This window comes from Zootoca vivipara, chromosome 1 (genome assembly GCF_965207765.1).
Source record: "Zootoca vivipara chromosome 1, rZooViv2.hap1.1, whole genome shotgun sequence".
Classification (NCBI taxonomy): domain Eukaryota; kingdom Metazoa; phylum Chordata; class Lepidosauria; order Squamata; family Lacertidae; genus Zootoca; species Zootoca vivipara.
Genome location: NC_142582.1, coordinates 52,144,599 through 52,155,003, shown reverse-complemented (window position 1 = coordinate 52,155,003; position 10,405 = coordinate 52,144,599). Strand labels below are relative to the sequence as shown.

General features: G+C 50.4%; 1 protein-coding gene across 1 annotated transcript; it reads right to left on the bottom strand.

Moving 5' to 3' along the window:
* Nucleotides 1-958: 958 nt before the first annotated feature.
* PPP1CA (protein phosphatase 1 catalytic subunit alpha) lies at nucleotides 959-10,378 on the bottom strand. The gene is made up of 7 exons (XM_035125697.3): nucleotides 10,153-10,378; nucleotides 7,188-7,319; nucleotides 5,036-5,266; nucleotides 4,412-4,516; nucleotides 2,692-2,915; nucleotides 2,329-2,463; nucleotides 959-1,364 (listed from the first exon to the last, which is right to left on the bottom strand). Exons 1-7 carry the CDS (start codon nucleotides 10,205-10,207, stop codon nucleotides 1,254-1,256), a joined length of 993 nt encoding a protein of 330 aa, XP_034981588.1. The 5' UTR covers nucleotides 10,208-10,378; the 3' UTR covers nucleotides 959-1,253.
* Between the last annotated feature and the right edge of the window lie 27 nt (nucleotides 10,379-10,405).

The window sequence follows — 10,405 nt, the reverse complement described above, 5'->3', positions numbered from 1 at the left end:
CATGTGTTAAAAGTATCCTGGGAGCTTTCAGGACAGCCCTACTGGAATCAAAATTGGGTGCATTAGTATACATTATTTTACCGATTCCTAATCCACTGGTCTGTGTGAGCTAATGGATGTAGAAGAAACTAAAATAAGGACCTTGTCTGCATCTTTAGGGTCCCTTGCACAGCTCATGCTATTCATACCACATACACTTACGCTCTTCAGAGCTAGGAAGCCTTCATGCCTCTACGAAAGGGGTTGTCTTACCACATAGTAACCACTGCATAGCTCAGCTTCTCTATTCCATTTAAAGCTTGCAGGCAGTGCAGGTAGGTGAGGAGAGAAAGATATAGGGGGTGGTTAGTGAAGAAAACTTGGGACTACAGAGATACCAAAGCAAGCCAGTGTTTCAACATGAAAGTCTTAAAACTAGTAAGCAAATGAACCTGCAAGGGTAGTCACAAATGGCTCCATGTCAGCCAAAGTGCAAAGGGATTTTAGCAGGCAAAATATGGAAAGGTAATTGGGGATAGAGGGCAAGATGTCTTTTAAGATGCTTTGTCTTGATCGTGTAACTTGCTCCAGCCTTGCTGCACCAAAGCCCCATCTGGCCCAGCATCCCATATGCCTCTGGGAAGCTCATGGCTGCACTCTCCCTACTTTAAGATTCCCAACAGCTGGTATTGCAGAGGCATGCCACCTCTACTACAGCTATCAGTAGCCCTACCCTCCATGAATTTGCCTAATCCCCTTTTCAAGCCATCAAAGCTGTTGGCCATCACTACATCTAATGGAAGCAAGCTCCACCGTTTAGCTAGGCACTGTGGAAGGAGGACTTCATTTTATCTGTCCTGAATCTTCACACATCCTCTCCTCCATACCTCCTAAGGAGAGCTTGTTTCATCCTCCAAGCCGCATCATGCAGCCCCATTCATTTTATTCTCCCCAAACAGTCGACAAAGGAGCAGCTACATAAGAATATTACATGTTTATTCAAAAAGATGTAGTAACCCCCCCATGGGGGAAAGGGGGAAGCACACATCGGGACAAAGTTGGCAAAAAAAAGTCAATCAAAAATACCCCCAAAAATAAAGACATCCCCAATACCAGGGGAGCAGAATTTTTGGTATTGAATTCTTATTCAGCCGTTTTCTTTAAAAAAAGTACATGGCTGGGCCCTGGGGAGGTAAGCAGCCGCTGTACAGTGTAACCGCTACGCAAGACAGCCTGGGCCCCACACCTACAGCTAGGGGGGCAGGCAGGGCTAGTTACTTCTTGGCTTTGGCAGAGTTGCGTGGCGGAGTGATTGGGCGCCCACCAGGGTTCAATCCACTGAACTGGCCATATTTGCCCTTATTCTTGTCAGCCGGTTTCAAGATCTGTAGAATTCAAGAAATGAGGGGTGGGGAAGGGGATAAGAGAGGAAATATTAGTTTCAGGGTAAAAGTTTAGTGTCTCATTGCAACCCACAACCCCACTTTACCTCTCGTTCAGATGCTAAATAAAACAAAACAAGAACTGAAGCCCTCTAAGTCAGATTTTCAGCACTTAAAATCCAGGTCTTTAAACAAGCCTTGAGACCTAATCTATTTCAATACATGTTTTCGTTCTTGGCAGCTTGTTGATACTGCTAATTTTGGCATAATTTTTAAATCCTTTAAGCTAAAATACAGTGTTAATTCATCTATTTTTTGTTCTTTTAATTGTTTCATGGTCACTTTTATACTATCGTTTTCCATGTGCATAAATAAATAAAGTGTACTGTAAAAGCTGCCTTGGTGGGGTTTTTATATCCCATTCTCCCTTCTCCCCTCAATACAGCACCTAGGAGTGTTTGTGCTGATGGAATGATCAGAAGAGTGCAACACAGAATTTATTCCATACATATTATCAAGCTGTGGCTTTGGGATTTTTTTCCTAGTTAAAAATAGCACAGAGCTCTAGATGAGCACTGGGCAAAAGCTAACTGGAAGAGCTCCCAATGGAAGAATGTAAACAAGTTTCACATTTTTTTTTTAAAAAAAGTTACTGTAGCCACAGAAGGCTGGTTATTTGGGCATCCCAGTTTGCGTTTGTACAGAAACACATCCTGATAAGCAATTCAGCATACAGAAAATCATTTTGAAATAGGACAGATAATTTATATGATACATTTAAAATCATATCCTGAGGTCCCACACATCTTATGTGGCATTCAGCACCAGGATAGTGGATCACCAAGAAATCTGCCTCTTATTTTTTTCCTTAAGGCTTCTATCCTCCTTTACATCCTACACACTCTCAGAAGAGGGTAGAGTACTGGTAATCGGAAAAGAGGGAAGTGCTATGCTCAAGAGTCTTTACCTGGAAGGAGCACATAAGAGTCTCGTCAACACTCATCATTGCACCCGCATTATCAAACTCTCCACAGTAGTTCGGCGCAGAAAAGAGTGTCACCAGCTGCCGTTTGGCAAAAAACTCATAGCCGTCTTCTACCACCTATTGGAGGGGGAAGACAAAGAGAAACAGAGGGAGGGGGGCAGAGAATTAACTGTGAAGCAGGCATAAATATGTACATATTCCCCACGTCCTGCTTGTGGGCTTCCCCTTGCCATCCACTTTGAGAAGGCGAGGCCGGGCTAGATGGGCCCTTGATTGACGTAGCAGGGCTCTCCTGTTCCCACTCCCACAGCCCAGGCACGGACACCCTTCTTCCAGTGCCCCAACCTGGTGCGCACGGCAGATCAAGTCCAGATCGTGCTTGTGAAGGAATTTGGCGACAACTTCTGAGCCGAAGGTGAAGGAGACCCCGCGGTCATTCTCGCCCCAGCCCTGCACGTCTTTGTCAGGATCGGACCAGAGCAAGTCACAGAGCAGGCCCTGGTCAGGGACATCCGTGGGCCTCATGATCCGCCGAATCTGTTCCATGGACTGGAGGTCAGGGGAGAGCCCTGGAAAACAAGGTATATGTACTGTCAATGCTCCCAAGGGACAGCAGATGGGGAGGGGGGAGTTCTGCCAAGTTTACACCCTCTGCCAGGGCCAGCTCAAGCCATTTTGCTGCCTGAGGCAGAGCAGCAAATGGCACCCACCCCCTCCTCGAGTCAAGGCATATAGTACCTGAGGCCAGCCAAGTTATTCTGGCGCCCAAGGCAGAAAAATTACACAAACCTCTCCTACAGTTAAAAATAAAGCAAAACAGCCATTTGCTGCCCTTTTACATCACCCAGTATCATCTCCCCATGGCAGTCTCCTGACTCTGCCTAATGGTAGGGCTGGGCCTGCCCCCCTACACATACTCTTCCCTTAACTAACCCCAACTGCTACATTATGTCTTGTCACATTGCAAGAAGGAAAAAAAGAAGCGAAATTACAGAGAAAGAAAAGCTAAATGGAATTAAGTATTCTACAGCATGAGTGGGCCGAAGGTAGCCGGGTAAATTTATGGATGATGTGTAAGGATCAATCGTGGTTTCCAATTCCTCATTATTTACAAACAGCACCAAAAAAGAGAGGCTGCAGCCCTTTGCAAACCTACATGCCTGATCCATGGACAAGTCGTAAATATTTCAGCCACAGCAATCCTTAAGGGAAGGGCCATAGCTCGGTGGTAGGCAGAGCACCAGGTTCAATACATGGCATCCTATTTCCCTAAATGTAAAATTAAACTTTATGCTTAGGAGTGCACACTGTTCCTTAAAGCTGCAAGTTTTTCTTCTTTTTTAAAGTCTCCTCCATGCCTGGCCTACTAATTTGCTAATCTCTCAGCCTCCGTGTTCCTCACCTATAAAATATGAGTAATAACTGGTTGCCATCAACCAGGTCTGTGCAGCTCTGTTGGATGGTTTTAAACCTGTGTGTTGGGAATCCCTTAACTGGAGCAACCCAGCTTCAAATGTGTACTTGTCTATGCAGGTCACAGAATACAGAGTTCGCTGGGTGGAGAAGGCAGCTGCCTCTGCCAGCAGCCACTATTTTCCACCTGCCTCCAGTTATTGAACGATGTGGTGCCGATAAACAAACAAAACAAATGCTGCAAGCCCGAATCCTGTCCACCCCTGCCAAACACGTGCTGAGCTGATGCTCTCCCAGTGGGCCAAAAGGGAAAAGCCTTCGCTCCAAACTCCACAGTAAAAACAAACAAATAAATGAGGAAACCCTCGTAAAGTCTTGACCTTCCTCCCATTCATGTAAACATTTCCCCAGGCTTTTATTCTGCCCGCCCCCTGAGGAAGAGCGCCAGCTCAGCATGCGCCAAGGCACCTAATTCCAAGGTAGGTTTCTCCCACGGCCTGTGGCTGCAGCAGCTTTTGTTCTTTGCCAGAGACAGTGCTGGTTGCAAACCACCTGGGACAGGCTACGCAAACACAGTCGCCAGTGCCTAGCGTGCTCTGTTGCCAGCAGGCAGCAGGAGCAGCAATCCACATCTTTTCCGGGGCTGGCCCACCTCCATGGCAACAGAAGATCTTCTCATCCACGATGGCAGCGATAGGCAGGCAGTTGAAGCAGTCCGTGAAGGTCTTCCACAGTTTGATGTTATAGCGCCTTTTACCTGCAAAAAGTGGGGGAATCGGGAAGCGTTAGCAAGGAGAGAGAGAGAGAGAGAGAGAGAGAGAGAGAGAGAGAGAGAGAGAGAAGAGGAGCTATTTTGAGGAGCCATGCTCCCGCGAAGTAGGGGGCCAGGGTCAAGGGGAAGGGAGAGAAAGAAGAGCATCTCAGTAAGGACAGACGGATGCTATGGGACAAAAGACCTTCCCTGGCCAAATGCTGCCCTGCTCACCTATGGCAGGGATGGAGAATATTTTACAGCCCGAGGGCCACATACCTTTCAGGGCAACCTTCCATGGGCCACATAGCAGCAGCGGGCAGAGGCAAAATGAGTGGAGCAGTTGAGAGGCAAGGCAGGACCAGTGAAGAATATGGCCCAGGAAGAGTTTGGAAGGCCAGATTGACATGTTAGGAGGGCCACATTTAGACCCCGGTCATATGGTTCCCCACCCCTATCCTCTCTCCACCCCCACCCCCCACACACTTGCACACCCACAGTTCTAACTAGGAGCCTTGCACTCACATTCATCATAAAAGCCATAGATGCGGTTGATGCTGGCACACTCGTGGTTCCCCCGCAGCAGGAAGAAGTTCTCGGGGTATTTAATCTTGTAGGCCAAGAGCAGGCAGATTGTCTCCAGCGACTGCTTCCCTCGGTCCACGTAGTCGCCCAAGAAGAGGTAGTTGCTCTCTGGGGGGAAGCCCCCGTATTCAAAGAGTCGGAGCAGGTCATAGTACTGCCCGTGGATGTCACCTGGAAAAGGGGAGGGGGCAGTTGATAACAGAAGGAGCGTTGATGGAACAGTTGGAATTGTATGACACATGGGAGAGAGCAAGAGACCAAGAAGGGCACAAATGCAGATGATCCTCTTTCCTGCTCTCAGCTGCAAGGGTCTGATGTGCTTCTAAGGATACCAGTGAAGCCCTTTGTCCTCTCCATCTCCTCAAGCCCCACCCCTTCTCCACTCTTGGCCCCGCCCCTTACCTCTTCCTCTCTGCTTTATGTTCTCAAATATTACTGCCCTCCTTTCTTCATATTCCTTTCACTTTCCTTTTCATTTTGCTCACTTTCTTCTGACTTCTGCCACCTTCTCTGCCCCTTTTAATACACCCCTCCCTGCGACTTTTGACCCTTTCTAATGCCAACTTGCCTGAAACCAAAATGGACAGGGAATCAGATGAAGGTTCATCACTGGCAGGCAGTGGCGAGGTTAAGTGACCTACAGAGTGAGCAGGCAGATTGCAGTTGTAGAGGGAAGGTCTGTGGGCCTCTCAAACCACCTGGGCCATGGGGCAGTGCCCCACTAGCATAGAACCTCGGCTGAGGCAGCAGCAATAGCATTAACTTACCACCCATCTCCAAAAACAGTACAGATGTGGCAGAACTTAACGAATACCGTATATGCTGGCGTATAAGGCGACTGGGCGTATAAGACGACCCCTTACTTTTCAAGTTAAAATATAGAATTTGGGATGTACTCCAGCCCTTTTTTGGCGGGGAGGGGAGGGGAGGCTGTCTTCTCCAGCACTCAAGTCTGCAGCCGGGGAAATGGTGGTTTGTTTGTTTGCTTGCTTGCTTAGTTATTGAGAGGGGGAAAGAAGCCAGCGAAAGGAGAGATAGAGAAGCAGAGACATCGATCAAAAGGAGGGAGGGGGAGAGGGAGAGGGAGGCAGAGACATCGAGCAAAAGAAACCATAGAGAGGATAGCGATAGAGGGGCAGAGACATCGGAGGCTCACACAGCCAGCGAAAGACGCTGAGCAGCAGTGAAAGAGAGAGCGGAGAGAGAGACAACGAGGCTGGCTCAGTGAGCAAAAGGGGAATAGAAGCCAGGGAGAGGGAGAGGGAGGCAGAGACATCGAGCAAAAGGGGGGAAAGAAACCATAAGGAGGATAGCGATAGAGGGGCAGAGACATCGGAGGCTCACACAGCCAGCGAAAGACACTGAGCAGCAGTGAAAGAGAGAGCGGAGAGAGAGACAACGAGGCTGGCTCAGTGAGCAAAAGGGGAATAGAAGCCAGGGAGAGGGAGAGGGAGGCAGAGACATCGAGCAAAAGGGGGGAAAGAAACCATAAGGAGGATAGCGATAGAGGGGCAGAGACATCGGAGGCTCACACAGCCAGCGAAAGACACTGAGCAGCAGTGAAAGAGAGAGCGGAGAGAGCGAGAGACGGAGAGATCCCTTTGCTTTGCGCTGACAAAAAGAGAAGAGGCAGCAGCTTGACACCAATGAAATACACAAAACTGTATCTCTGCGCTGATCCAGGTCACAAAGCCATGAGGGAGCCATTCTCCCTGGCGGGGAGCAGCCCCCTCCCGAGCGCGCTTCTTTGCGTTCATATGGTCACTGCATACAGTGGGGATGCGGCCGTTTTTGAGCTCCCCCACCGTATGCGGTGACTGCAGATTCTTGGACCCGGCGTATAAGACGGGCCCCCAACTTTTGAAAAAAAATTCCTGGGTTCAAAAGCCGTCTAATACGCCAGTATATACGGTACATTCACACATGAATGTTAACGCTACTTATTGAATAAAAGTATGATGAACAGAAGCCGCTCATGTGGAGGAGGAAATAGGCATTCCCAGTTTACCAAAATATTGAGATGCGTTTCAGATTTATTCTGCTTGAGCCATTATAGGCCGATGGCTGTACTAAACAGTAGGTGGAAACTTACCGCAAATCTTGAGCGGGGCTTCCAGCTCCAAGAGGATGGGCTGGCTCAAGAAGATTTCTCGCGACTTCAGGCACAGGCCCCGAATCTCGTTTTCGGTCAGCTGCACATTCTTGCCCGGGCGCGAACCTTGCACTGGAAAACCAAAAGATGCCAGCTGACATCTGAAACACACGCCGCCCATCCTTCGTAAACGCCTGTCTTCCCCACTCACACCTCCTTTGCAGAGACATTCCCAGTGCTCTCCTCTCTGGAAACAGTCCTGGTGTCCCGTCCAAATATATTCACTTCCTCTCCATGCCATGGAGATTGTCATGTCACCAGAGGCAGAGCTGCATTCTTGACTTTGGGATGGCGAGGAGAGTTGGGCAGGACATGCAAAACCAGCTCCCTTGAAGTCCACCAAGAAGTACCCTCTTCTCTTGAATCTCTTGAAGTACCCTCAAGAGGCTAGTACTGGAAATATTCACTTATCACATTAGAAGGCCTAAAGCTGCACCACACCTGCATTATTTACTTTAGCACGACTTCTGTTCCAGCACCTACGTTACTCATTGCCAGACATGAGGCTGGTAGTTTTCCTGCTCCCCTCCCCCCCTCCCCAGTAAGTCTGTTGCCAGCCTGACCTATACCCTCTAGTACAGAAGCATTACAAGACACTAGGAAGAGTCCGAAAATCTCAAAAATGCAGGTGACTACTTCTGTTTAAAGAAATTCACCACCTTTAGCCATGCTCACGGGGACAAGAGCAGCAGAGCAAAACAAGCAGGATCAGTACACGGCGCTGGCATGTGAAAACCTAGAGCTTTGGAATTGCAGCTACGCTACCAGAAAGCCCCACCACCATCTGGAATAGGCTGGTGCAGACAACTCTATTTTATAATACAGTAGTTACAAAGGAACTTTCATAAGGCCACTAGTAGCAAGGATTGGATCCCAAATATTAGGCAAACTTGGGAGGTTTTTGTTTTTAAATACTTTTGTTTACTAAATGCAAGTACACTTAACCTGAAGCGTACTTAAACTGAAGCGAACTTTCACATTGAAAGTAAGGGAAAGTGGATTAATCTGTTCCAGTACTTAAACTGAAAATACTCAAACCGAGGTGTACTTAAACGGAGGTATGACTGTAAATAAACATGCTGTTTAAAGGCATCTAAAATGTCCTGATGCGTTTCTTCCTAATATGCACAGTGTGTGTGTGTTTGTGCAGTATTTTTAATTTTATTTTTCTCATTAAACCCACATCGCAAGCAGAGCATCTCCAGGGAACCCAAAAGTGCTGCTTCCAGTCGGTGGAGACAATCCATGAGCTAGATGAACTGATGGTCTGACTCCATACAAGGCAGTTTTTTATGTTCCTATGAGTAACCAATGCTGACTAATACTAGTATGCCAGCTGAAAGCGTGCTGGGCAAACCCAAGCAAGTTTAACTCTGACTGCCTGTTATTGTGTACACTGCTGCTTAATTTCAGCTTCTATCCTCTAGCTGGGCAATAGGAACAGAAGTGTCCTACCTTACAAGAAAGTGGTTCAGGATAGTCCCAGCCAAATTGAAATCTCATTGCACCAGCACAGGTGTACATCTAGCTGGCCAGGAAAAACCCAGCATCTTCCCTGGAGTGGTTACAACCCCAGCCTTCCCCACTGCTGAACTCAGTGGGCCCTACTCTCAAGTAAACATGCTGAGGCTTGGGGCCATTAGTTTCTTCCTGAGGGTTTTTGCCAGCGCAATGGCCCGTCTAGATTCTTGGCCAGATCCACCTGCGAAGAAGTGGAGAGGTTTGCTAAGGACAAGCCCCTTTCGGGGGCCTCTGGTCGTGGATCCAAGGCTACAGTCGCCTGCGGAAGAGCCTGTGGGAGCGGTCGGGAATCCGCCCCGCCGGGCTCCGCTCCCAGGTCCTGACCGTCGCCCGGGCGGAGGTGGGCCGACACCTGCGCTCCACCCCGCCCACAAAGCCGAGCCAAAAGGCAAGGAGATTTCCCCGTAAAGAGGAACAGCACCTCCCTCTCCCCTCGCCGGCGCCTGCGGAGCATCGGGGCGGCTCGGTTCCCACGCTCGCAATGCTTGCCCAATCGCTCAATAGGGTTCCATCGCCGTCACGGTTAGCATTACGTCGCGAGGGGCGCTCCCCCGCCCGACAGGCGCGCGCAAGAAAATCCCACGGGCGTCGACACGCCCTTCTGGAGGCTCCGCCGCCGCCCCCAATTCCCCTCGCCGAGCCTCCATCCTGCAAGTTGCCCGCTTCGGATTCAGGGATCCGCCGTCTTTATCCAGGCCTCCCCTAGCGGGAAGCTGCGAGGAGGGAGCCGCACCCGGCCCTTCCGAGATCGGAAAAAAAGAGGGCAGCAGCGGTTTCGCGGACGGGGGGAAGCTCCGAGTTGAGTCCGAAAGCGCCCACGCGAGATCACGGCTGTCTTGCTGCATTTAGTCCTGCTAACCCAGCCCTCCCTGCAGCGCGTTAACAGTGCCGCTTCCTCCACGGAAGTTCACGCCAGAGCCTCATTTTGTGGGGGAGGGAGCAGCTTGAGTTGCGAGTTTCACAGGAGTGGATTGGGGGGGGGGGAGGAAGCGTGAGGAGCACTGAATCCACGCAAAACTTACTCTGGTGATATACATAATGGGAACCTACCCCCCCCCCAAAAAAAGACAAAGGAGAATGGTTCAGCTCACACTTTCACACCAGACACACACCCCCGCAAAGTGGCTGTTGCGTGCGTGGGTGCAAAGCTAGCGCAGGGGTCCACGCGGATTTCTCGCCGCCACGCGCGTTCGCGGCGGAGGCTGAAGCAGCAGCGCGAGCGCCTCCGCCGCACATTCCAGCGCGGGGAGGGGAGCAGGAGGGCAATCGGGAATCTCCAGCAGCCCAGTCCAGCCCCGCACGCAATTCTCGCGGGGCGGTGGCGCCGCAGCCAATGGCAAGGGGTGCCCCCCCCCGCGTTGCGCGTCCGGCCCCCGCAGCTCACCTTCCAGGAGGCGCCCGATGATGGAATCCAAATTGAGCTTCTCGCCGTCCGACATGGCGGCCCGCTTGGAGAGAGGAAGCTGCGCTGCCTGGGCTCCGCTCTCTCTCCCTCCGCCGCTCTCTCTTTCCACGCCCCCTCCCGCCGGCCCGACTCGGTGGTCCCAGCGCAGGCAAAGAGCAAGGGGCAGCGCCGGCTCGGCTGTTCTTCTCTACCTCTTAGCCGAGGAGCCTCCGCCGAAAGAAGCAGCGAGCAG